General features: G+C 50.1%; 2 protein-coding genes across 2 annotated transcripts in view; one reads left to right on the top strand and one right to left on the bottom strand.

Annotated features, from left to right (window-relative positions):
• Positions 1-2,363, top strand: part of BAZ1B (bromodomain adjacent to zinc finger domain 1B) — an 88,966-nt gene extending 86,603 nt beyond the window's left edge. Inside the window, exon 19 of the mRNA XM_053556192.1 lies at positions 150-2,363. Coding sequence (XP_053412167.1) covers positions 150-507 — 358 coding nt within the window. The 3' untranslated portion in view covers positions 508-2,363. The remainder of the gene's footprint in view (positions 1-149) is intronic.
• A 4,138-nt stretch (positions 2,364-6,501) lies between these two features.
• FZD9 (frizzled class receptor 9) lies at positions 6,502-8,827 on the bottom strand. Its single transcript, XM_053556199.1, has one exon. It carries the CDS (start codon positions 8,609-8,611, stop codon positions 6,833-6,835), a length of 1,779 nt encoding a protein of 592 aa, XP_053412174.1. The 5' UTR covers positions 8,612-8,827; the 3' UTR covers positions 6,502-6,832.
• Between the last annotated feature and the right edge of the window lie 16,159 nt (positions 8,828-24,986).

Genomic DNA, 24,986 nt, shown 5'->3' with positions numbered 1-24,986 from the left:
TTTCAGCATAAAGTGAACACACCTTCTCTTGTGTTTGCCAGTTAGCCAGTTGCAGCAGATGAAGGTATCTGGGACTGGTTGTTTGACACTCAGGTTTCTCAGCTGTGGTTAAGTCTCAGTTGGACATAACTCCATTTGGTTCTCCACAGGGAGCCTGTGACCAGAGATGAGGCTGAGGACTACTATGATGTGATTACCCAGCCCATGGACTTTCAGACAATGCAGAACAAATGCTCCTGTGGGAGCTACCGCTCTGTGCAGGAGTTTCTTACTGACATGAAGCAAGTGTTTACTAATGCTGAGCTTTATAACTGCCGCGGCAGCCATGTGCTAAACTGCATGGTGAAGACAGAACAGTGTCTAGTGGCTCTGTTACATAAACACCTTCCTGGCCACCCATATGTGCGTAGGAAACGTAAGAAGTTTCCCGATCGACTTGCTGAAGATGAAGGGGACAGTGAGCCAGAGCCCATTGGACAGTCCAGGGGACGAAGACAGAAGAAATAGAGAGGCAGGGCCCTGGTAAGGGAGCTGAAGTGGGGGGAATATGAGGAGACAGTGAGGGAGGGTGGGAGGGTGGCAAGAGAGGAAGATTGAGAACTTGGAAGAGATGACAGGGAGCCCAGAAATGACAGTCACCCCAAGCTTGTGCTGTTTTTTAAAACTCCCTACAGGGCCTCATCCAAGCAAAGCTTTTTGGGGAGCCTGATTGGGTTGGTGGTCTCTGCCCAGAAATATTACGGGCAGAAGAGGCCTGTAACTCTCCCTCCTTTGAGTTTCCAGCAAGAGTCCAAGGGTATAGCTTTTCTGGTGTACCCAGTTCCTGTTCCTTCTTTCCTAAGGTCCCTCCTCCTCTGGCTCCCACAACAGTGCCAAGCCCCTCTGGTCTCCAGGAGGGGGGATTGCTATGTTACATTGCAGGATCAAGGGTAATCAGGCCAATTGGGGGAGGTGGTGTTGACTTTTTTTTTTTAATCTGTATTTATATAAAGTTTTGTTTCTTTAAGCCCATACTGTCTCTTCCTCCCTCTCCCTCTCAGGTGACAGTATCAGTGAGTGCCATAGAGAATTTTGTATTCACCAGCATCATGAAACAGTTGTGGTCTTTTGAGTTATCTTGGCAGAGTAAAGGGACATTTCCTGGACCCATTCCTGAATATCCCTCCCCTTCTTTGTAACAACCCTCCCCCAACTTATACTTCACCTCCCTAAAAAAAAAAAAAAAAAATCCTAAGGCACTTCATTTAGAGACTGGAGTCCTGCTTATAATCATGCATATAACCTTGACTTTGGATCTGGCCAGAGGGGTGTTGGAGCCCAGCCCACCCACATACCAGACAAGCTCTTAGGGGAGCAGAAGAAAAGCAGGAAGAATTTAAATGTTTGATTTTTTTTTTTTATTGACTTTTCTAGTTATTAAAAGTTGCTTGTTTCAGCAGTGATATTGTATAAAGAACATCTTGTAAGATATTCTTGTCATCTTGCTTTGGCACATGTACAGTACAGTTTATATGATAACGTGTTTGCTTTACTTTCCCCCATCCTCTCCCCAGCCCCATCCACTTCCCTGCAGAGAAGCTGGGTTGGTGGCTTATTACAGCAAGCAGTGGCATCTCTTGGGGGAGGTGGGGTGTCCCTTCCTTCTGCCAGGGTGACTGTTTCTGCCTCCTCTGTCTGTATTGGCCTCTTCCCATGCCCATTCTGGCCTCACACGTGGAACTCCTTGAGAACCTGGATATTTCAATGGACAGTGTCAGTAGGGGTGGGAGGAGGAAGCAGGAGAGAAGCTCTGAATACCCTTTCCCACAGTCTAGCACTAGTTATATTTAGGCAAAACTTTGTAGTTTTTCCCTTTTATGACAGATTTTGATAAAAATACAAAACAGGGTTTAATTTTCTTTTCTATCAACTTTGAATTTGGAAAATGTGAGCACCTAAGCTATTCTGTACTTGTTTAAATTAAAGGAAAAGAAGTCCACTGAGGAGATTGGAACTCTTAGAACTTGAGAATAAAACCTCTTAATATTAAACTACAAGGCGTGGTCCCTGTCTCTCCCTTTCGTCATTCAGTGACTTTGGGGATTTGCTCCAGTGGCTGGTGGGTAGTTTTACCATCCCTTCTACAGGCATGGAGTTAGCACTGACATTACAGTTTCATGATTCCAGCCACCATCATCCTCTCCTGCCTCTTCTCCTAGACCCAGTCTGCTCTTGTTAATAGTGAGATTCCTATGTTCCCACTTCAGTGACACCTGAATTGTTTGTTGTTTTTAAAATTGTCTCGAGGAAGAGCGGCATTAAAGGGTGAACTTGTAATAAATTGGAATTTCAAATAAATATTATGTACTTGTGTTTATACAGAAGCAGCAGTTCTGGTGGATTTTTCTTTGTGCTGTTGGGTGGTAGTGGATAGTGCAGTCCCAAGTGTTGCTTTCCCATTGACTCTGGAGCCAGTTGCTCTTCTGGATCCAGAGGACCTCTCAGTTAAGTCAGATCCATCTGCTATTTTTCTTAGTTCCTAGGAGGCATTTCTGGTGCCGTGATGTAAAAGAAATGAGACTTTTTTTTTTTTTTTTTTTTTTTTTTTTTTTTGAGACAGTCTCATTTTGTCACCCTGGGTAAATGCTGTGATGTCATAGCTTACAGCAACTTCAAACTCTGGGGCTCAAGTGATCCCCTTTGCCTCAGCCTCTCAAGTAGCTGGAACTACAGGTGCTTGCCACAACACCCAGCTATGTTTTAGAGATGGAGTCTCGCTGTTGCTCAGGCTGATCTTGAACTCAAGTGATCTGCCTATCTTGGCCTCCCAGAGTGCTCCCAGCCTAAGAAATATGACCTTTAAGCCTCTCTTAGGCTTGTGTTTGCCTATAACTCCAAAAACTTCATTTGAAACCAGGAAATTAGAAAAATATTTCAAGGCTTCAGTGAGAATTTATGTGGTCCTTTAATTTTAGGGGAAACTCTGACATTTAAAATTTGTTTTCAAGGAAAATTTCAAACAGAATGAGTGAAAAGTATAGTAAATTCACAAGTGCTCAGCTTTAATTTAAAGTCAGAGTGGTGGTCTCAGAGTAGGTCACTGCTGGGCAGTACATCTGTATGTGAAATAACAGGTCATGCTGAGCTACTGCTGTGGTCACGTGTACTGAGAAGCAACTGCTAGCTCCCAGCCAGCAGGACCAGGGATGGCAAGAGGAGAAACAGGAAGAGCATCTGAGGAGTGACCAAAGCCTTTGTCACTGACTCACTTTGTGGCCTTGGTGAGTGAGTGTGGACTTCAAGCTAGTGCCATTGCTGAACACTGTCAGGGATTTTTAGTCCTGCCTGGAGGAAGCAGGGTTGCCCCCGTGGCAAAGTGGATTCAACCAGTTCATCCATTCCAGACCTCCAGCTTTGCACAAGAGAGCTCTGAGCATTTTTTCCTGATGACAGTGATGCTCAGTGCTCCCGCCTCACATCTGAGAAGTCCTGTTCCCCAATGAATTTCCCAGGCATGTTCTAGAATAGTGCCTGGAGAGATGACACTACCTCTGGGGTCTGTATCATCCTGTTGCTCTCTCCCCCAGGGTGTGACCACTTTATTAATTACTGCAGGTGGCGGGGTGGGGTGGGGTGGGAGGGAACATGAGAACATTTCTGAGGGCAGAGGTCTGAATTACTACTGGGAATCAAATGAGCTGTCCTTGGTCCTGTATGTTCTTTCTCCTCAAATCCTGTCTGGTGGCAGGGGGATAAAACAACATGGTCAGCGGACTTCAGTGGCAGTGAGGTGGTGTCTTGATTCCAAAGCAGCCACTCTCAGAGGGGACACCTCTTCCAATTTGTGAGGAGCCATGGCATCTCCAGCAGGATACTTAATGAGGAACTCAAGCCAGGTGGGAAAAGGATGGCCACCTGTTACCAGCCCTTTCTTACCCCCTGCTGTAAGGCCTTTTTATACTCAGGACTGCCTCAGGTCCAGGTGCTTCTTCCTTTAGGGTGCAGCTTCCTGGGAAGAAGAGCAGCTCCTGACGCTCTTGGAGGCTCTCCTCAGTCTCCCTGCAGTCAGGATCAGCCCTGCTCACTCCTAGGAAGTGTGAGTTATTTCCTTGGAACTGGCCAGGTGAGGTGGCTCAGGTCTGTAATCCCAGCACTCTGGGAGATCAAGGCGGGGAGTTTGCTGGAGCTCAGGAGCTTGAGACCAGCCTGAGCAAGAATGACACCCCATCTCTACTAAAAACAGAAAAACCAACCACGTAGTTTTTTGTGGCAGGCACTTGTAGTCCCAACTACTTGGGAGAATGAGGCAAGAGGATTGCTCAAGCCCAAGAGTTTGAGGTTGCTGTGAGCTATGATGCCACAGTACTCTACCCAGGCCAGAGAATGAGACTCTTGTCTCACACAAAAAAAGGTTATTTCCCTGGAACTAATACCAACTGAGGACAGGGCTAAGTTAACTCAGGCTTTCTAAGGGACATGTGGACTCCTGATGTTGCACTCCAAAGAGCCAAATGCCAGGCACCAAGTCACTAGGGAAGGAAGGGACCCGGGCCACATGATACATGTGCCAGCAGGTGTTGGTTTCTGAGGTGTTTTTGTTTCTAAAATGTTATTTCTTGGGGTGGGGAGGTTCAACCATGCTCCATCCACTCTGCCTAAGCTTCTCTGGCTATTACTTCCCTAAGTTGTACACCCTGCCATTCCCACACTGGACCCAGTCTAATCTATGGTGTAGAAATCACATAAGCTCTGGGAGCAGTTTGGCCTCCAGCTCAGCCATAGGCTGCCTGGCTGTGTGATCCTGAGCCAGCCAAGCCCTCTGAATGTTCCCAGTCTGTAAAATGGGGAGAGGAAGATGAAGCTAGCGAACTCCTGTTCCTTCCTCCTTCATACTGTGAGACTTTCCATAGTGTCTCCTAGGGCTAGGGCATGCTCCATTCCCCCAGTCCTGGCCTTAAGGCAAGAGTCCCTTTAGGGCCTGTCCTGACCCTGCACTGATCTGTGCTCCTGGAAAGCTGCCACCACAGCCACTGACTGGCAAGGAAGAGGGGCAGACAGGTACCCTTGGGTGCTCACACTCTTCTAACATACTCCACTTGCCTTTTTCTTCCCAGGTCTCTGGAATCCTCTCCTCCAGGCTCCCAGCATCTTCCCTTCTACTCCCTGTAGTCCTGGCCTATAGGCCCAGCTCAGGTCAGCCCCTGTCTTCCCATTACTTGGTGTAACAGCCAGCCATTGGGCTCATTCTGTTTCTCCCTCAAAGAGCCTCACCTGAGGCATCTTAAGGAATGGGGATCACCTGGTTTTGTTGGTCAAATGCGCTTTGTGCTCTTCTAGAAGTTCTAAGCCATTGGATGGGAAGGGTGTTCCCCACTCAAGGAACTGCCTAAGAGCTACATGCTTCCCTTGGGGGGTCAGTACTGCTGCTTGTGAGAAACAAGCCCTAACCTCTTCAAACCATGATGGCCGTCTTCTGGGAACTTGACTCAAGCTGTTTGATTCTCATGGGATTTCTTGTTCCTGTGGGATTGGCAGTTGGTATAGGACACAGAGCTCAGGCCTGAGAGGCCCTGGGTTCAGGGCTCAGCCCTACTTTTAATTTTGGGCTCATGAACTCCCTTCCTTAGGGCAGCCCCTTGGCTCTAACATGAGTATGGCAGCAGGCTGGACCCTTGGGACTTCCTGACAATGACAATGCTGGCTCTGTGGAGTAGGCACCCAGGGACAGTAACCAACCAAGACTCTCACCTGGCTGGAGTCATGGTAGTCAAGAGGGGGCCCTGGTATCTGATCCCCAGCTAACAAGGGCCCCTGGGAATGGCTACACACACCCAGCTACCTACCAGCATGTCCCAGCAGCCCTGAGCTTCTCCAGCACATGGATTCACATGGTACCTTTCCCCATATCCTGGCCCACACATCTCACCTGCAAGCTGCCGTGGTGTGGGGCTACACACACCCCAGGCTGCCCTATTCTCACCTCCACATCAACTTGAATCTCTCAACTTTTTGGGAGCTGGGGGCCCAATTCCCACTATACTCAAGGGGTCCACACCTGTGAGCCCTTGTCTGTGCTACTAAGATGCCCACATAACAAATACAGCCCCATCTCTACCCCACCTAGAGACATGACCAGGACCCAAGGAGGGGACGGACATGCCAGCAATCTTCCAAAGCAACAAGGATGGTCAGCCTCCAGCCTTGGCCACAAAACAACTGACACAGGCTGACGCCCTCACTTTCCACACCAATGAGGACAGCAAGTTCTGAGAGAAAGAAAACTCACCCACAGCCCCAAACAGGCCAGAGGTGGCAATGTCATCCCAAGGGATTCCCTGAGTATCCCGGCAGGCATCCCAGTCTCACTTTGGAAGCACAGAACTCAGGCGTCAGAGACAGGAGAGAGGGGAAACACACACATGCACCTGGGACTGCTGCAAAGCACAGCTGCTCTGGGGGACTTCCTCCCACAGGCCCTCACCCTTCTACTTGCCCCCTTCTCCGCCAGCGAGGACTCAGCAGTGCCACACAGGGGTTTATTCCAGTCACAGCTTCCAGAGAAACACAACAATAAATTACATCATTAAATAAACTCCTGCTGGACCATGACCCCTTCTGCCCCTCCTTTCCACACCCCCTCCTAGGACCCTGTGGGGACTCAGCCAGGCCCATCCCCTGAATGCGCTGGGACAGAGCATGAGCCTTGCTGGGTCCCCGCCCTGGTCCTCAGCCCCCTTGTACTCACTTGTCTGACCTCGACAGCTGGGCAGCTGCTAGTCAGCTGTCTCTGGGGGGAGGGGCAGGGACAGCAAGGAGGGCACAGCAGACACCCCAAGCCAGCCCTGTGTCACTGCTAGAGGTGTGTGGGGTTCTCCAGAGAGGGGTCTGTCTTAGTCATATGCAAGACCACAGTGGGGGCCTTATAGTGGCAGTGTGTGCCATGGCCATAGCCCCCAGGGGCCCGGCAGGCCTTGGCCCGGGCCCGGCCAGCAGTCATCTTTTGGTGGCACAGACTCTGCCACGTCTGGAAAGTCTTGGAGCTCCACACCCAGACACCACTGGTGATGCCCACCACCAGTGACATGAAGATCTTGAGCATAAAGACAGCCACAGTGGGCACTGAGCCTTCGGGCAGTGAGCAGTCCCTGCGACCTCCAGGCATGGTGGCTGCTGTGCATAGCTGCTCTGTGGCCCGAAGGCGCCAGAAGTCAATGTTGAGACGTTCATAAACATAGCAGACAATGACGCAAGTGGCAGGCACCGTGTAGAGGATGGAGAAGACCCCAATCTTGACCATGAGCTTCTCCAGCTTCTCAGTGTTGGTACCTCCGGTCTTCATGATCTTGCGGATGTGAAAGAGGGCCACGAAACCAGTCAGGAGGAAACTAGTGCCCAGTACCAGGTAGCAGGAGAGGGGCACCAGGACGAAGCCTGTGAGTGCAGCTGCATCCATACTGGCCACGTAGCAGAGCCCAGTCAGCTCATCCCCTGCCACCTTGCGCAGCGTCAGGATGACAATGGTCTTGAGCGCGGGCAGGCCCCAGGCAGCCATGTGGAAGTAGCTACCGTGGGCCTCAATAGCTTCGTGGCCCCATTTCTTGCCTGCCGCTAAGAACCAGGTGAGCGTTAGGACCACCCACCATAACGAGCTGGCCATGCCAAAGTAGTAGAGCAGCAGGAAGACAAGGGTGCAGCCTGTGTTCTCCAGGCCCTCCTGGATCACATAGAGCGCACCCGCCTCCTGGTCGCAGGCCACGCTCTGGGCTCCAGCCACCGCGCGGATGAGGAAGGCCAGCGAGTAGACATTGTAGCACATGGAGAGGAAGATGATGGGGCGTTCGGGATATTGAAAGCGATGCGGCTCCAGCAGGAAGGTGAGCACGGTGAAGGCGGTGGAGAAGAAGCACAGCGCCGACCACACGGCCATCCAGATGAGCGCGAAATCCTTGTCTCGCCGCGACCAGAACACTTCGACGCCCGGCCCGCAGCGCGGCGCGCAGGAGCGGCTCTTCTCCACGTACTGGAATTTCTCCGGGTTCTCACAGGTGCCGCCACCGCCGTTCGGGCCCGGGCTCGCGTCGCCGGGGGGCCTCGCGGGCCGCGGAGCTACAGGCAGCATGCCCAGGCCCTTGTGGGGCTCGGCGGGGCCGGCTGTGGCGTTCTCTGGCGCCTCCATGCAAAGCGCGTGGGGGTCGTTGCGCGTGGGCAGCCGGGCGCAGTCGAGCGAGTCTGGCCAGCCAAAGTTGAACTGCTCCATGATGGGCGCGCAGCGCTGGCGGGCCTGCTCGCACATGGGCCGGCAGGCGGGGATGGGCGTCGAGACCTGGTCGGTGCACATGGGCGCGTAGAGTGAGCACAGGAAGAAGCGCAGGTGGCTGTGGCAACCGTACTGCACTAGCGGCGCGAACTCGGCCAGCTCGGCCGCTGCCTCGCCCTGCGACGTGTGGCCCAGCAGGTTGGGCATGCGGGTCAGGTTGTAGCCGATGCCCCGGCACATGGGGATGTCCACCTCCTGGCACGGCGCCGGCCCGCGCCCGCGCTCTGGATCGAAGCGGCCGATCTCCAGCGCCGCGCTGCCCACCACCAGCAGCTGCCACAGCAGCAGCGCCCGCCGGAGCGGCAGCACGGCCATCCCGGGCGGCCCGGGTTCACTCGGGCCGAGCTGTCCGGCACCGCAGTGCCTGCCCGCCACGTCGCGGGGCGCGGGCCATCGCCGAGTCGCCCACGTGTGTCCGGGCGGCGCCCGGTGTCCTGGGCAGCGCACTGGCAGCCGCCCGCGGGACAAGAGGCGCAGAGCCCTCCCAGCGGACACCGCCGCTGACACTGGAGCCGCAGCGGAGCCAGAGCCGGCGCAGCCTCCGGGGGCCGCGGCTACCAGCCCCCGAGGCGGGGCTCCAGGAGGACACGCCCAGAGGCGGAGCTTCCGCGCGCTGGTCACGCCCCTGCCGGGCATTAAAGGCGCCACGTCTCTCAACTACGCTGGGGCGCCTGCGGGGGGCGGCCCGGCCGGGCGGAGTTTATGCTACGTCGTCTACCCGCTCAGCTTACGCTTCCCCTCAGTTCTTCCCCATCCCTTGCTGCTTAGCCTCTCCTCGCGACGCGAGAGTCTGCAGGAGGATCAGTCTGTGTCCCCTGCCCGTACTCCCACTGTATTTTATCGTTTCTGAAGCCTCCACGCATGGGAAGCCTTGGTCTTCTACTCAGTGGCTGTTCAAACACTGACCCTGCCTCTTCATTGGCTGTGCGTAGTATGTAGCTTTGGGCCTCTCTCTGAGCCTCAGCTTCCTTTTCTGTAAAGCAGGAGGATAATCTTGTTAAAAAATTAATAACTCATACATTGTGCACCTGTAGCTGATCGATCTGGTGGCACGCTTGACCTCATTGTATCTTCTCAGTAATCCAGGAATGCTACACTATCGCCATTTCGTAGATGGGGAAACTGAGGCTCAGAGAGGAATGACATACCCAAGGGCATAGACCTACAAAGTGTTCCATTTGTGATTGACTCCGTTTCACAAGACCACAGTGCTCCCCTCGGAAGGGGTGTTACCACCCTCTCCTCTTTCCAGGGTTCTCCCTTTAAGACTTCTGGGACCTGCTTAGAAACTGCCATGGTTCCCACAAAGTGCCACTGACAGGCCACCCAAGGGGCCCTACTATGGGAACCCTCAGATTGCTGTCCTCTCTCCCATCTTTTCCCACCTCTCTAGCCTAAAAATACTTGGAGGAGTCAGACTCAGATGCCACCTGAGGACTCAGCACAGCACCAGGCACCCTGGAGCTGCTCTGGCCTGCTTAGAGAATGAATGAGTGACCTAGAACTGCAGGGAGGCTGGGAAACTGACCAAGGACCTATTGTGAGCCCAGTGGCCCTGGGCCAGGGATTTTACAGTGACCATTTTAACCCTTACAATAGTCTTACAAGGAAATCCTGTACCCATTTTACAGATGATAAATTGGGGCTCAGAAAATGCAAGGTATTTGCTTAGCTTGGATTATGTAGCTCTAAGGGTCAGAGCTGGCATTTGTGTTCTTTCACTGTATGAGGCTGCCTGTCACCACCACCAGAGGCAAGGCACCTGCCCAGCTGGCCCAGCTGTAGAGCCTGCCCTGTAGTGGGGGACTCAGGAAGGAGCAGTAGTGATGATAGTGAGAAAATGGGGCCATGATTTTCCACACATCCTGTAAGTAGTGCTCAGCTGCCCTTAGAATGGAAATCAGAAAGGGACCAGATAAGGGAGATGCCATCTGTCTGATGGGACCTGGCAAATGGACACCCATGGCCCTGTGTCCAGCACATAGTACACACTCAGCCCATGTGAGCTATGAGAGGTGTTACTGCAAGGTCCTGGGTATGTCCCAAGGAGCCAAAGGTAAGAGTGTGGTATCTGTAAAAAGAGGACTGGGCTTTGACCCCGTGGGAAAGGATAACACAGTTTCCCAGTGTGCCAGAGTGAAGCTCTCTCAGTCCTGGGGTGGCAGCAGAAGTCCTTCCAGGCAATGCCCCAAGTCACCTGCCTTCTCATTTCCTGCCATGCCTTATACCCTACCCTCATTCCTCAGAAACACCTTGAAAAGTCACCCCCAGCCTTTCTCCTCTTCTCTTCCATGCAGCACTGAGCACTCTGAACTCAAGCATCACTCCTAGGGCAGCCCTGTGTCTTCCCTGGCCAGGGCTGGAGGCTCTGTTCATCAGACCCAGTATTCTGTGACCTCTCCATCCATCCCCAGCAGCTACTCAAAAACCCTGGGAACATAGGAACATACTATTTCTCTTATCAGGCCTCAAAGTGGAAGTGGCCTAGAAGCACAGATGATAGTGCCCCGGGGCCATGCCTCCTAAGCCCCACACAGGGTGTCTATGAGGGGTGGCACTCTGGGGCGGCCCCTATGCTGGCCCAGTGGGACAGGGAGGCCCAGGCTGCTAGTATCAGCCCCCTGCTGGGGCTGGCCCAGGCCAGGTTTTCTGTGTTTCCCACCCCCACCCCAGCCCTTGCCCCCACCAGGGTGGAGAGGAGTGAGGGGGCCCTTGCTCTGGCAGCAGTGGGGGACAAGGCGTCCCAGGGTGGGAGGATGTCAGGCCTGTCACCATGGCAACAGCCACTCTTGGGAACAGAGTTGGGGGATGGAAGAGCCCCGCCCTAAGCAGATGCGGCATGGGAGAGGAAGGGCCTCTTGGGCCTCCTGCCCACCCACCCAGCTTTGTCACCCGATCCTCTTCTTTACAAAGGAGGAACAATAGCTGAGGCCCTCACTGAAAGGGAGACCATGAGAAGGATCAGGAGAAGGTAGGAGGGAGGGAGGTCACCATTAGTGCCCCTCCCCAGCTCTGCTCTGCTGGGCAGAGGGGCTGGACAGGCAAGGCAGGGATGGAGCCCCCCAGCTCCTCCTCTAGGGAGCTATAGCCCTGCATAGGTGAGAAAGGATACACTCCTGACCTGTGTCTCCCTCTCCAACCTCTGCCCTCCCAGACTGTGCCCACCACTCACTCCTCACCAGGCTGTTCCCTCAAGGCTAGGCCCTTCCCTCCCTGCCTCTCTGCCTCCCTGACTCAGCTCTGACACTGCCTCCTCCAGGTCTGCTAATGCCCCGTCCACTGGTCCTGGTGTCCCCTCAGTGCCTGCAGCCACCACAGCCCCTGTGCTTGTGCTTATCTCTCTGTGAGCCTGGAGGCTTCTGGAGGCCAGGGATGGTGTTGTGCTCCTTGGTGTCTTGACACCTGGCCTGGAGCATGTTTTTGTTGTGAAAAGAATTTTGAATGAGAAGAAGGCCTCTTCTGGAAGAGGCTGAATGCAAGTGGGGGCTGAGGTTGGGGAAGGTGTGTTTATTGGACTCTGGGGGACACAGGTGTACATGTGAGTTAGCAGGGACTAGGAAGACCATCCCACACCTCCTCCAGGTGCTTGAACCACCCACAGGAGAGGCCCTCAGTGCTAATGGAAGACCCAGTAGGTATGTCTGAGCTCGCCTGCTCCGTGGGGTGGAACAGTTGGGATCTGAGTGTGTTCCTGTGGAGGTGGGCATCAGCCTGTGTGTGTGGCTGTTTGTGTACATGTGCACACAAAGTCTGTGTCCCTGGCCACTCCTGTGTGTGCACACCTGACCAGGGACACAGTGCTATGCTCACAGGTAGGGCTGGTAAAACCCTGGGCAGGGCCCTGGAAATGAGCCATGGTTCTGCCTCAGGGTCCCTTTATGGGGATGTCAAGAACTGTCTATGAAGTCTCTGAGTTACAAACATCTGACTTATGTACAATTTGCACTTACAGACAAAGGCTATTACAATAAGTCCTTGAGTTACAAACACCAAACAGATGTATGACTTGAACTTATGAACGGAGGCTGTTACAAAAATGTACCTTTTCCCACTTACATACAAATTCAATTTAAGAGCAAACCTACAGAATCTATCTTGTTCGTAACTCAGAGACCGCCTGTACTATACTGTTCCATTCTTATTAAAGAACCATTTTTAAAATTCCTTATAAGGGCTTATATGATTTTAATAAGTTATTCAACATTAGATATGAGCCAAGAAATATGATTGTTTCTCCCTCCTCTTATAATCTTAGCCCTGAGGTACTCAGTATTATGAATTCAGGCATCTCTTTTGATCCTTTTTTTCTAGACTTCATATGTACAAACACATATGTACATGTAGTGCAGTTTTTACTTACCTGTTGTTTATTAAAATAGAATTAATACAGTGTACATTATATCACATTTTTCTCACCAAAACTACATAATGGCTAGATACATAGATATGTGATAAAGTTAAGAATAGTAGGTCAGGTGTGGTGGCTCATGCCTGTATTCCAAGCACTCTGGGAGACTGAGACAGGTGGATTGCCTGAGCTCACAGGTTCAAGACCAGCCTAAGCAAGATCCAGACCCCATCTCTAAAAAAAGCTGGGTATTGTGGCAGGTGCCTATAGTAGAAGCTACGAGGGAGGGTGAGGCAAGAGGATCGCTTGAGCCCAAGAGTTTGAGGTTGCCGTGAGCTATGACAGAGCTACAGCACCCTACCAAGGGTGACAAAGTAAGACTTTGTCTCAAAAAAAAAAAAAAAAAATTAAGAATAGTAAAATGGGCTTGGCACCTGTAGCTCAGCCGTTAGGGCGCCAGCCACATACACTGGGGTTGGCAGGTTCGAACCCCATCCAAGCCTGCCAAACAACAATGACAACTACAACAAAAAAATAGCCGGGCGTTGTGGCGGGTGCCTGTAGTCCCCAGCTACTTGGGAGGCTGAAGCAAGAGAATCGCTGAAGCCCAAGAGTTTGAGGTTGCTGTGAGCTGTGACGCCACAGTTGGTACTCTACTGAGGGCGACATAGTGAGACTCTATCTCAAAAAAAAAAGTAAAATGTTAATGGTGGAATTGGTGGGTATTCGATGCTCACTATAAATTTTTTTAACTCTTCTGTATATTTGAAAATATTCATAATAAAATATCTGAAAAAATCTATCACAAATGTTCATGTCAACACACAAGGATACAATCCATTCTTTTTTAATAACTGCTTTTATTTCCCCAGTGTGGATTATAAACTATTTAGCTAAGCTCCGATGGATAGACATTTAGGTTGTTTCTGATAAGAGCTATATCACCCACAAAGATATACAAATATTTTTGCATCTATATTCATGATCAGCAAACTAATCCACAGGCCAAATCTGGCTGGCTGCCTGTTTTTGTAAATAAAGTTTTATTGGAAGACATCTATGTTCATTGGTTTATGTATCATGAATGGTTGCTTTTGAGCTAATACAAGACAGTTCAAAAGTTGTAATAGAGATCATGTCTCCTACAAAGTCAAAAATATTTACTGTCTTTGTAAAGTTTGCTGACCCCTAAATGTACTAGTGCTATTTTTCTTTGTTTAATTTTTATTTTTTTGAGACAGAGTTTTGCTTTGTTGCCCTTGGTAGAGTGCAATGGCATCATAGCTCACAGCAAACTCAAACTCTTGGGTTCAAGCAATCCTCTTGCCTCAGCCTCCCCAATAGCTGGGACTACAGGGACTCACCACAACTCCCGGCTATGTATTTATGTATTTATTTACTTATTTATTTTATTTATTTTTTTAAATTTTTTTTATTGTTGCAGTTTGGCCGGGGTTGGGTTCGAACCCACTACCCTCAGTACATGGGGCCAGCACCCCACTCACTGAGCCACACGCACCATACTATATATTTATTTTTTTTAGAGACAGGGTCTTGCTCTTGCTCAGGCTGGTCTTAAACACCTGAGCTCAGGCAATCAACCTGCCTAGGCCTCCCAAAGTGCTACAATTACAGGTGAGAGCCACTGTGGCTGGCCTAGTGCTTTAATTTCTATACCACAGAGTTTGAGAACTTGGGTTGCTGGCTCAATGGGTATGAGAATGTTTTCTTTCAGCATTATTAAGGTACATTATTGATGTTATACAATAAATTGCATATATTTAAAGTGTACCATTTGATGAGTTTTGACACATAAATCATCACCACAGTTGACCCAGATAATGAATATTATCCAGTTGAAATGCAAATATTGGGCAGTGGCTCACTTCTGTAATCCCAGCTACTTGGGAGATTGAGGTGGGAGGATCCCTTGAGGCCAGGAGTTCAAAACCAGCCTGAATAACACAGGCAGACCTCATCTCTCTCTATATATAAAAAAAAGATGTAGATAGCCAGGCGTTGTGGTGGGCGCCTGTAGTCCCAGCTGCTCGGGAGGCTGAGGCAGGAGAATTGCTTAAGCCCAGGAGTTGGAGGTTGCTGTGAGCTGTGTGATGCCACGGCACTCTACAGAGGGCCATAAAGTGAGACTCCGTCTCTACAAAAAAAAAAAAAGATGTAGAATTAACCCAAGTATCCATCAATTCATGAGTGGATTAACAAAATGTAAATTTATACTGTGGAATACCACTTAGCCAAGGAGAAGGATGACTTAATATCTTTTGCAACAGTTTGGATGGAACTGGAAACCATTATCATAAGTAAAGTATCTAAAGTATGGAAAAGCAACACCACATGCGCTCACTGTTAAATTGGAACCAATGAGCCACATGTGCACAGAGGGAAGTAAAACTTAATGGAAATCAAGTGGGGGTGGATAGGAAGGGTGGGTGAAAACCTACCTAACGGATACAGTGAACACCGTCTGGGTAGCGGACACACTTATAACCATGACTCAAGGATTACAAAAGTGATCCATGTAATCAAAAATATTTTGAAGAAAAAAAGAAGGTTTGGGGGCAGCACCTGTGGCTCAGTGAGTAGGGCGCCGGCCCCATATGCCAAGGGTGGCGAGTTCAAGCCCAGCCCTGGCCAAACTGCAACCAAAAAATAGCCGGGTGTTGTGGCGGGCGCCTGTAGTCCCAGCTGCTCGGGAGGCTGAGGCAAGAGAATCGCTTAAGCCCAGCAGATGGAGGTTGCTGTGAGTCGTGTGAAGCCACGGCACTCTACCAAGGGCGGTACAGCGAGACTCTGTCTCTACAAAAAAAAAAAAAAAAAGAAAAAAAGAAGGTTTGTAACTGGATACCCTAAATACCCACTTCACTATTACACATTCTATGTATGTAACAAAATTTCACACGTACCCCATAAATATGTACAAATATAATGATTCTAAAAAATTTATTAAGTAAGAAAAGTTAATAACTATAATAATGTTAATAAAATGTTAATGTTTGTTGTGCATGCTACAATATCGTATAAAATGAGGTTAATAATAACTACCATTTATTAAGTATTAGTTTGCATTTCATTTAATCTGCATAATACCTTATGAGGTGATTATTATTTATTCTAAATTTTAGATGATGAAATTGAGACTCAGAGAGCGTTGAGGCAACTTGTCTAATGGCAAGTGATAGTGCCAGAATTTTTTTAGAAAAGACATTGACTATATTCATCACTCTTCTGCCCTCCCCATCAGTTGCATTTATTTTTATCTAAATGGAATTTAGTGTAATTTTATGTGACTTTTTATTTATTTGTTTATTTTTTTGACAGAGTCTCACTTTGTGGCACTCTGGCCATGGTGTCGCAGCTCACAGCAAGCTCAAAGTCTTGTACTTAAGCGATTCTCTTGCCTCAGCCTCCCGAGTAGCTGGGACCACGGTTTTTTTTTTGTTGTTGTTGTTGCAGTTGTCCTTGTTTAGCTGGCCAGGGCCAGGTTGGAACCCACCAGCCCCGGTGTATGTGGCCGGTGCCATAACCACTGTGCTACAGGCGTGGAGCCTTATGTGACTTTTTAATAGCAGACCTTGAGCACTTCCTATGTGCAGGCAATGGCTCCTTTGCGCCCACCCCTGGCACACAGACTGGCTGGGTGCTGGGGACACAAGACAAACAAGCAGTGGCTCTTGCCCTATAGTGGCTTACAGTCAGCTGGAGTCACAGACACAATAGTGACCACGCTAGTATCCGCTGATGCCTGACATTGGAGAAGGAACCTGCGGGAGCCCTGTCCAAGGTGGTGCACTGGGACTCTCAAGGCCAGCGGGAGCTAAACCAGGTGCAAGAGAGGGAAGGGTGTTCCAGACACAGGGCCCAGCCTTTGCAAAGGCATTGGTGAGACAAAGGCACCAGCCCGCTGATCCTTGAGGTGAGGTCTGGAAAGCCAGGATTTGCCCCTGGGCAATGGGGAGCCAGGGAATGTTCCAAGGAAGGGAGTGCTGATCTGTATGGTCTGCACAGAGAGCGGTGGAGGCAGCAAAGGACCAGCCCAGATTCTGCGGGCCAGGCGAGGCTCAGAAGAGGGAACAAGTCCTGCGCCCGCACTCGCAGTGGGGCCCGGGGCCAGGCCTGGGCAGCGGGGCAGGTTCGGGCCAGGGATGCAGCACTCGCTCCTCTCCGGGGTAGCCCGGCCGGGGCAGGACGCCGCGGAGGCGCTGCCACTGCTGAAAGCCGCTTTTGTGCTGCGGAGGGAGCTCCTGTTTCGTTGACGTTGGAACCTGCTGCGTATTTACCCAACTCGGAGGGAAATTCGGCCGGGGGGTGGGGTGGGGGCGGGAAAAATAACCTTTGCTGCCGGGGCTGAGTGAGGAGCAAAGTAGCCCCGCCACCAGCTCCAGCCCCAGGGCCCAGGACCCCCCACCCTCTCAGACGCTGAGCTGGTCCCCCTGCCTGCCCCTGCTCGCGGGTGGAGAGGCTCCAGCGGGTTCTAGGGCCACACCCCCTGCCCTACCCTGGCCGCAGCAGCCAACACAGGAGCCTGGCTCCAGGTGCAAGGGCAGAAGCCCAGCAAGGCCTGCCAGGTGGGGCTGTGACCTTTAGCCACTGCACACCGTGTCCTCCTTCGGGGGGCGTGTGCAGGAAAACGGTGGGCCTCCCAGTTCTACTCACGTGGGATCAGCCCCACGCCCAGCTCCTTGCGCCAGTGATGTCGCTGTGGGTCGGAACTGTAGGACTTGGGCACAGTCCCTGCTTTGCTTGTGTTTGCTCTGGCCCCTGACTTGTTGGTGGTGGCAGGACAGCTCCAGGGTGGATGCAGCTCCCACCCTCAGCCGTACTTCAGTTTTCTTCCAGCCTGGTCTGAATGGTTAGTGGCCCCTGGGCCACAGCAGGAGGTGGTAACAGTCTGCAGATGCTCACTTCCCTTCAGGTCTCCCTGCAGGGCCTGCTTAGCGGTGTCCAAGCAGTGGCCCTTCCTTCTTCTAGCACCAGTGTATTGCAGATCTGGTCTCCCAGGGGCTCCCCTGCCTCTCTCATTTCTCCTGGTCATACCTTACCACCTCTCCCTTGCACTCCAGCCCCATTGACCTCAACTGAGACCCAAACCCGCAGTCTGATCCCCTAGGGGTCATGCACCTGCACATGCCCAGGCTCTTTCCTTCCCAGGACCCACCCACCCAACCTGCCCTGTCACCTCCTCTCCAACCCTCCCCCGCCCCAAGGCAAGAGCTGAGTCTAATTCAGTATCATTGTTCCCACAAGAGAGTTACACCCCAGGAGAAGGTGGTGATGTGTGTCCCCAGTCCCAGTGTTCCTGGTGTCTTCCTCCCTCTGGAACCACTGGCTCCTCTTGACCCTTTTCCTGCCTGCCATAAGCTGCAGGCACAAGGTTGTGGCCAGAATAAGCAGTCATGGGCCTTTGGGGAGGGGGCAGGCCCTGGGGTGCAGCCCAGTCCCAGCAGCCTCTCCCTGCAACATGGCCCCTGAGATCCCAACAGATCCGGGTATTTTTTTTTGGTGATTTGGCCTCTGCTCCATCCCCTGGCCTTTCTTGGTTTCTCACCAAAGTTGGCCCAAAAGCTGCCCTCTCTCCACACAGAAGCTGCTGTTTCGCCCCCTTTGGATCATAATTTGTGCTGTGCAAGGCCCTCTCATGCCCATGACCGTATTTACCCCTGTTTTACAGATGAAGAGTCTGAGTCTTGGGGAAGCTGAGAGGTGGAGCTGGAACCCAGGCCTCCCGATCCTGCCAGCATCTCTGACTTGGCTCCTCTCTTCTGTTCTGCCAGACGGGGCACTTGCTTTCCTGCCTCAACAAGACTGTCAGTGTGTCTAGAGCAGTGATTTTCAACTAGTGTGCCACGGCACACAGAATCCTAGGTATGCTGTGAAAATGTTTAAAGATCATTAAATTATTTTCAAAAGAAGTTCAAAGCACCGTAGGTATATATATATTTTTTTTACTGTTTTTTTTTCTTGATCAATGTAATTTAAGTGTGCCGCAGAAGCTTAACTATAGGTTCAAGTGTGCCATGAGATAGGAGAGGTTGAAAAACAGTGGACTCAGCTCTCTCGATAACAGGGCTGTACCAGCTCCCTCAGGCAGGAAGCAAGTCCTTCATGGGTGTTGGTATGAGGAGAAAGGACAGCAACTTCCTCTCCCCAACACCCACATGTCTTTTTCTGTCACTTTCTTTTTTCCGAGATGGGGTCTCACTATGTTGCCCAGGCTGGTCTCGAACTCCTGGCCTCAAATGATCCTCTTGCCTTAGCCTCCCAAAGTGCTAGGATTATAGGCATAAGCTACATGCCCAGCCTTTTTCTGTCACTTTTATCACCATCGCCTCAGGTGCCCATGCAGGGAAAACCTCTGATGTGCTGGTCAGCTGCCCAGGTTCAAACCGGGCTCCACAACTGTATCAGTTTACACCCTTTGTCAATCCTCCTTGCGCTGTAGTTTTCTCAGCAGTAAAAGGAATATTCTGGTAGGGCCAATGTTATAGGGATGGGCAGAGAATTTGATGACATGCAGGTTCTGGCCTTGGCACTGTGCCAGGCAGGAGGGGCCCTCCACGCGTGCGTATGATGTAACCATCACTCTTAGTTCACAGAGAAGCTTCCTTCCATTTCTTGTCAACTTCTCACACTCCTCCAACCCTCCCTCTCTCTCTCTTTCAATCTCTCTCTCTCTCTCTCACACACACACACACACACATTCTCTATTTGGTGTCTCTCCATGACTCTGGAGTCAACTAATGTCTCAAGTTGTCATTTTAAGCCCTGTTGTCATCGTTTTGACTTTCACGAGGCATGTTTGCCTTCCTGGACTCCCTTTTCCATTAAAAAATCAAACATTATATTTACGATTGAATTGGTAAAAGATGAATCTATTAATATTATGTATGAAAACATTTTTTGGCCTAAAAGTTAATTTTTTTCCTTCTGATTTTGAAAGAAATGAAAGTATTTTGGTGGGCCCCTGAGAGCATCGTGGGCTCTGGGCATGGAGCTGGCCCTGGCTGTCATCCTGGCTCAGCTTCACTTCCTCTTGCAGAGAAGCTTCCTTCAGCGGGTGTGGGCACTGACAGGAGTGTCTTTCTTTTCTTGTCTGGAGTTCCTTCCTTCTCCCCTGCACCTAGGGAGAAGGGGAAGGGAAGGCCCACGAGCACCCTGCCGGCTTTCCTATGTCCTTAGCAGATGAGAAATTGCTAGAACTCCTCACTCAGGGGTCTCCTTCCCTGTCTGGCTGAGGCAGCCTTGAGGCCACTCCCCTGTCTCTTGACCCATGAGGGGAGCCCAGATTTTCCCAGTGCATCACATCTGCTCTCCTCCAAAGCCTTCACTGGCTCCCACTTTAGGTAGGGTCAGACTCAAAACGCATGGCTGGGCAGAGAGCACCTTGCTGGGCCTCGGTGACAAGTCGTCCCTCCGCCATCCCACTCACAGAGCCCAGGGGCCAATACCCATGACCCTCGTCCAGCCCAAACACATCAGCTAGCCCTATACTCAGCTCCCGGGTCATCCCTCTGGCACTGCTTTCATTCTTACTCTTTTTGAAGAGAAAGATAATATGCATGTAATTTATAGCCACATATATTTAAAAATAAGCATTATGATCTGTATGAACTTTAAGTTACAGTATATACTCATATGAATTTAAATAATAATAAGTAAAAACCTGGTGGCGCCTGTGGCTCAACGGAGTAAGGCGCCGGCCCATATGCTGGAGGTGGCAGGTTCAAACCCAGCCCCGGCCAAAAAAAAACTGCAAAAAAAAAAAAAAAAAGTGAAAACCCACGTTCATTACACCCCTGCCCACCCCTGGAAGAAACCTCTGTTGGCAGCTGAGTATGTGTCCCCCAAGACTTTTATAGACATGGGCTCATGTACCCACTTACAAATGATAAAATTAGGGTGCTTTTATTTATAAGCAATTTTTAACAAAAATAGTACATGCACGTAGTTCTTACTTTTTTATTGAAGTATAGTTTACATTAAAATGCACAAATCTTAAGTGTTTGGCTTGATGAATTTTTGACAAAGTGAACACACCCGTATAACAACCCCTGCAGATCAAGATGCAGATTGTGCCTGAGCCTGTGTAAGGCTCTTTTATGCCCTTTCCAGAAAACACCCCAGACGCACTGCTGTCATCACTGCTACCATCCCCAGATGTCGTATAAGTGGAATCAGACTGTGTCTATTCTTGTCTCTGGAGTCTTTTGCTCAACAATGTTTCTGCCATTCATCCCTGTGGTTGTGTGTGTCTGTCATTCGTTCATTGTCATTGCAGAGTGGCATGGACACGGCACATTTTATTTATTTATTTATTTTGTTGTTGTTGTTGCAGTTTGGCCGGGTCCGGGTTTGAACCCACCCCCTTCGGTACAGGGGGCTGCCGCTCTCCTATTGCAGATTTGGAAACCACATCATGAACATGGCTATTGTGAACTTTCTTGAATTTCTCTTTTGGTAGACACATCTGCTGGGCTAACCCCATGTTTGAATTGTTTGGTCGTGGGACACACAGAGTTTTAGGAATGAGGCTTTGGCTCTCACAACTTTCTCTTCTCTAACTTCCTTATGTTGTTTTGCCACCATCTTTGATTGAATTAATATCTTGTGTTTACACTATTATGGCTCTAGTGGCGCTGCTGAGCCAAGTGGTGGAGTCTTACATGCTTTTCTTCATCATCATCATCATCATCATTTTTAGAGACAGGAACTCACTCTGTCAGCCAGGCTGGAGTGCAGTGGTGTGATCATAGCTCATTGCAGCCTCCAACTCCTGGGCTTACATATCTTGGATCAGTTCCAGACCACTGTGATAAAGCAAATGTTGCAAAAACACGGGGTCTCATGGTATGCTCTGGTTGGATTTGAACTCCTGTCCTCAAGCAAATTGCCCCCCACCCTGCCCTGCCTCAGGCTGTCTAAGTGCTGGGATTATGGGCCACTGCATCAGGTCTGGTCTGGGCTCTTGTGTTTGTTCTCAGTGTCCTAACCTGGATGGTCTCTTCACCTACAGGGTCACAGGACCTCATCAAGTCCTTTCAGTTTGAACACCCATGTCTTTCGGTTCCAGAAAATGTTCTCAAATTATGTCTTTGATAATTTCTTTCCTTCTCTCTCTCTCTCTTTTTTTTATTTGAGACAGAGTTTCACTTTGTGACATCAGTAGAGTGCTATGGTGTCACAACTCACAGCAACTTCAAACTCCTGGGCTTAAGTGATTCTCTTCCCTCAGCCTCCCAAGTAGCTGGGACCACAGGCTCCCACCACAATGCCTGGCTATATTTTGGCTGCAGTTGTCATTATTGTTTGTCAGGCCTGGGCCGGGTTTGAACCCACCAGCTCTGGTGCATATGGCTGATGCCCTAACCGCAGAGCTATAGGTGCCAAGCCTGGTCTCAAACTCTTTTTTTTTTTGTAGAGACAGAGTCTTACCTTATCCCCCTCGGTAGAGTGCCGTGGCGTCACACAGCTCACAGCAACCTCCAACTCCTGGGCTGAAGCGATTCTCTTGTCTCAGCCTCCCAAGTAGCTGGGACTACAGGCACCTGCCACAACGCCCAGCTATTTTTTTGTTGCAGTTTGGCCGGGGCTGGGTTTGAACCTGCCACCCTCGGCATATGGGGCCAGCGCCCTACCCACTGAGCCACAGGCGCCGCCCTGGTCTCAAACTCTTGAGCTCAGGTAATCCACCTGCCTCAGCCTCCCAGAGTGCTGGAATTACAGGCATGAGCCGCTGCACCCTGCCGATTTCTTCCCTTCTCTATTCTCTAAATTCCTCTTTCTGGAATTCCTATTAGGCAAATATTGGGAGTCTTGGATTGAATGCTAATTTTCTTTTCTTTCTAATCTTTATCTCTATCCTTTTAGTTACTTTCTGAGAAATATCCTCATCTTTATCAAACTTATATTTATCATTTATTTATGTATTTATTTACTTTTAACTATCATATTTTTAATTTGCAGGATGCCTTTCTTATTCTCTAATTTTTTTTTTTACAGTATTCTGTCCTTGTTTCACAGTTTAAAAAAACAAACGTTCTTTTTTTTTTTTTTGAGACAGGGTCTTTTTCTGTCATCTGGGCTAGAGTACAGTGGTGTCATCATAGCTCACTGCAACTTCCAACTCCTGGGCTCAAATCATCCTCCTGTCTTAGCCTCCTGAGTAGTTGGGACTACAGGCACAAGCCACTAACCCTGGCTAATTTTTAAATTTTTTGTAGAGATGGGTCTTGCTCTTTCTCAGGCTGAAAAATACTTTTTAAAGTACATTGAACGTGGATCTATAGAGGAATGAAAATGCAAGAATCATAGCTATGTGCACCAAAACGATTAATCTTTAAATCATAATGTTGAATGAAAGAGGCCAGGCCCCACAAAATGCATACTGTTGATTTACGTAAAGTTCAGAAACAGGAAAAACTAAACTAGATTGTGTTTAAGAGGAACAGTAAAGAAATGCAAACAGGTGATCTTCATAAGCCTCAGGATGTAGTGGTGAGAATGTGAGGGGTGGTTAGGATTGGGAAGGGGGAGGCAGCCAGAAATTGGCCATGTTCTACCTTTTGGCTGGGTAGGGGTCACACAGGTGTTCATTTAATAAGTTTTAATTTTAGCACTTCTTCTTGTGTCATTTTCTGTGTGTTATATTTTGCTATTTAAAAAGGAAAAGATAGGCTGGGCATAGTGGCTTACGCTTGTAATCCTAGAAATCTTGGAGGTAGAAGTGGGAGAATCACTTGAGGCCAGAAGTTCAAGACCAACCTGAGCAAAAGTGAGACCTCATCTCTACAAGCAATAAAAAAATTAGTCTGGCATGGTGGTGGATGCCTATAGTCCTTTCCTACTCAGGAGGCTGAGGCAGGAGGATGGCTTGAGCATCTGAGGTTGCTGTGAGCTACAGTGATGCCACTGTGTTCTAGCAGTGGTGACAGAGTAAGAGTCTACTTCAAACACACACACACCCCCAAAAAAACAAAAAGGAAAGGTACATGAAATATATGAAACAAAAAGTGAAAGTCCCCTCCTGCTTCCCTTCTCTCCCCTCCCCTTTTCTTCTTCTTTTTTTTTTTTTTTTTGCAGTTTTTGGCCAGGGCTGTTTGAACCCGCCACCTCTGGCATATGAGGCTGGCGCCCTACCCCTTTGAGCCACAGGCACTGCCCTCCCCTGCCCTTTTCTTTACCCAGCACACTTTTACTGAGCACCCACCGTGACCCACCTTTGGAGACAGAGCCCTGGTCCCTCCCAGTGAAGCCAGTGGTTAGGGAGATAAAATATAAACCAGGTGACACAGGCTTTGAGGAAAATGGCAGCAGGGTCACTGAGGAGGGAAGGAGGCCCTGGCTAAAGGTGCGGAGTGGTATTTCAGCTGGGAAGGGGCCATTGTGGAAGAAACCAGGTGACTGCTATGCACATCTCTTATTCCAGATCTTCATCTCAGTTCTTTTTTTTTGAGATAGTGTCTCACTATGTCGCCCTTGGTAGAGTGCTGTGGCATCACAGCTCACAGCAACCTCAAACTCTTGGGCTTAAGAGATTCTCTTAAGCCTCAGCCTCCTGAGTAGCTGGGACTACAGGCACCTGCCACAATGCCCAGCTATTTTTTGGTTGTAGTTGTCATTGTATTTTGGCAGGCCTGGGCCGGATTCGAACCTGGCAGCTCTGGTGTATGTGGCTGGTGCCCTAGCCACTGAGCTACAGGCACTGAGCTTTCATCTCAATTCTGACTCCTGTTGGACTCATGTCCATTCTGAAGCCTCCCTGAGTGCTGGGTGGGAGAAATTTGCCCCACCTCTGATCACCCCTACTTCCCTCCCCACGCCAATCCCTGCACACCCAAAGCAGCCTGATGTTTGAGGCTGAGGCCTGCAGAACCCATTCGGAAGTGGAAGGACACGGGACCTTCAGAGAGGTGGGGGTGGACCCTGCAAGGCTTTACCCAGGAAGCTCTTAGAGACCTTTAAGGACAGGGGTGACATGTTAGATCTGAATTTAACTCTGGGAACAGGAGAGGAAGGATTGGAGGAGGCTGTTCCTATAAGTCAGGGCTTCAGGGGTAGAGAAGGCATGGGTACCCATCAACAGACAGGGAGCCATGTGCTGAGTGAATGAATGAATGAATGATCAGCCTGAAAGGATGATAGCCTGTTGGCCAAAAAGAGTCCACAGTTGGGGAGAGGTCAGCCCTCCTCAAGCTGCCTCTATGATGACATCAAGTCCCGACACCAGCCTGGGCCCCAGCCACCAGGGCAGGGTTCAGACTGCAGGGCTCTTTGACCTCCATTTGGCAGGCAAGGGGCAGGATGCCTGGCAGGAGTTGAGACCAGGGA

The sequence above is a fragment of the Nycticebus coucang genome, chromosome 12 (genome assembly GCF_027406575.1).
Source record: "Nycticebus coucang isolate mNycCou1 chromosome 12, mNycCou1.pri, whole genome shotgun sequence".
Taxonomy (NCBI): domain Eukaryota; kingdom Metazoa; phylum Chordata; class Mammalia; order Primates; family Lorisidae; genus Nycticebus; species Nycticebus coucang.
This window is presented reverse-complemented; position numbering and strand designations above follow the sequence as displayed.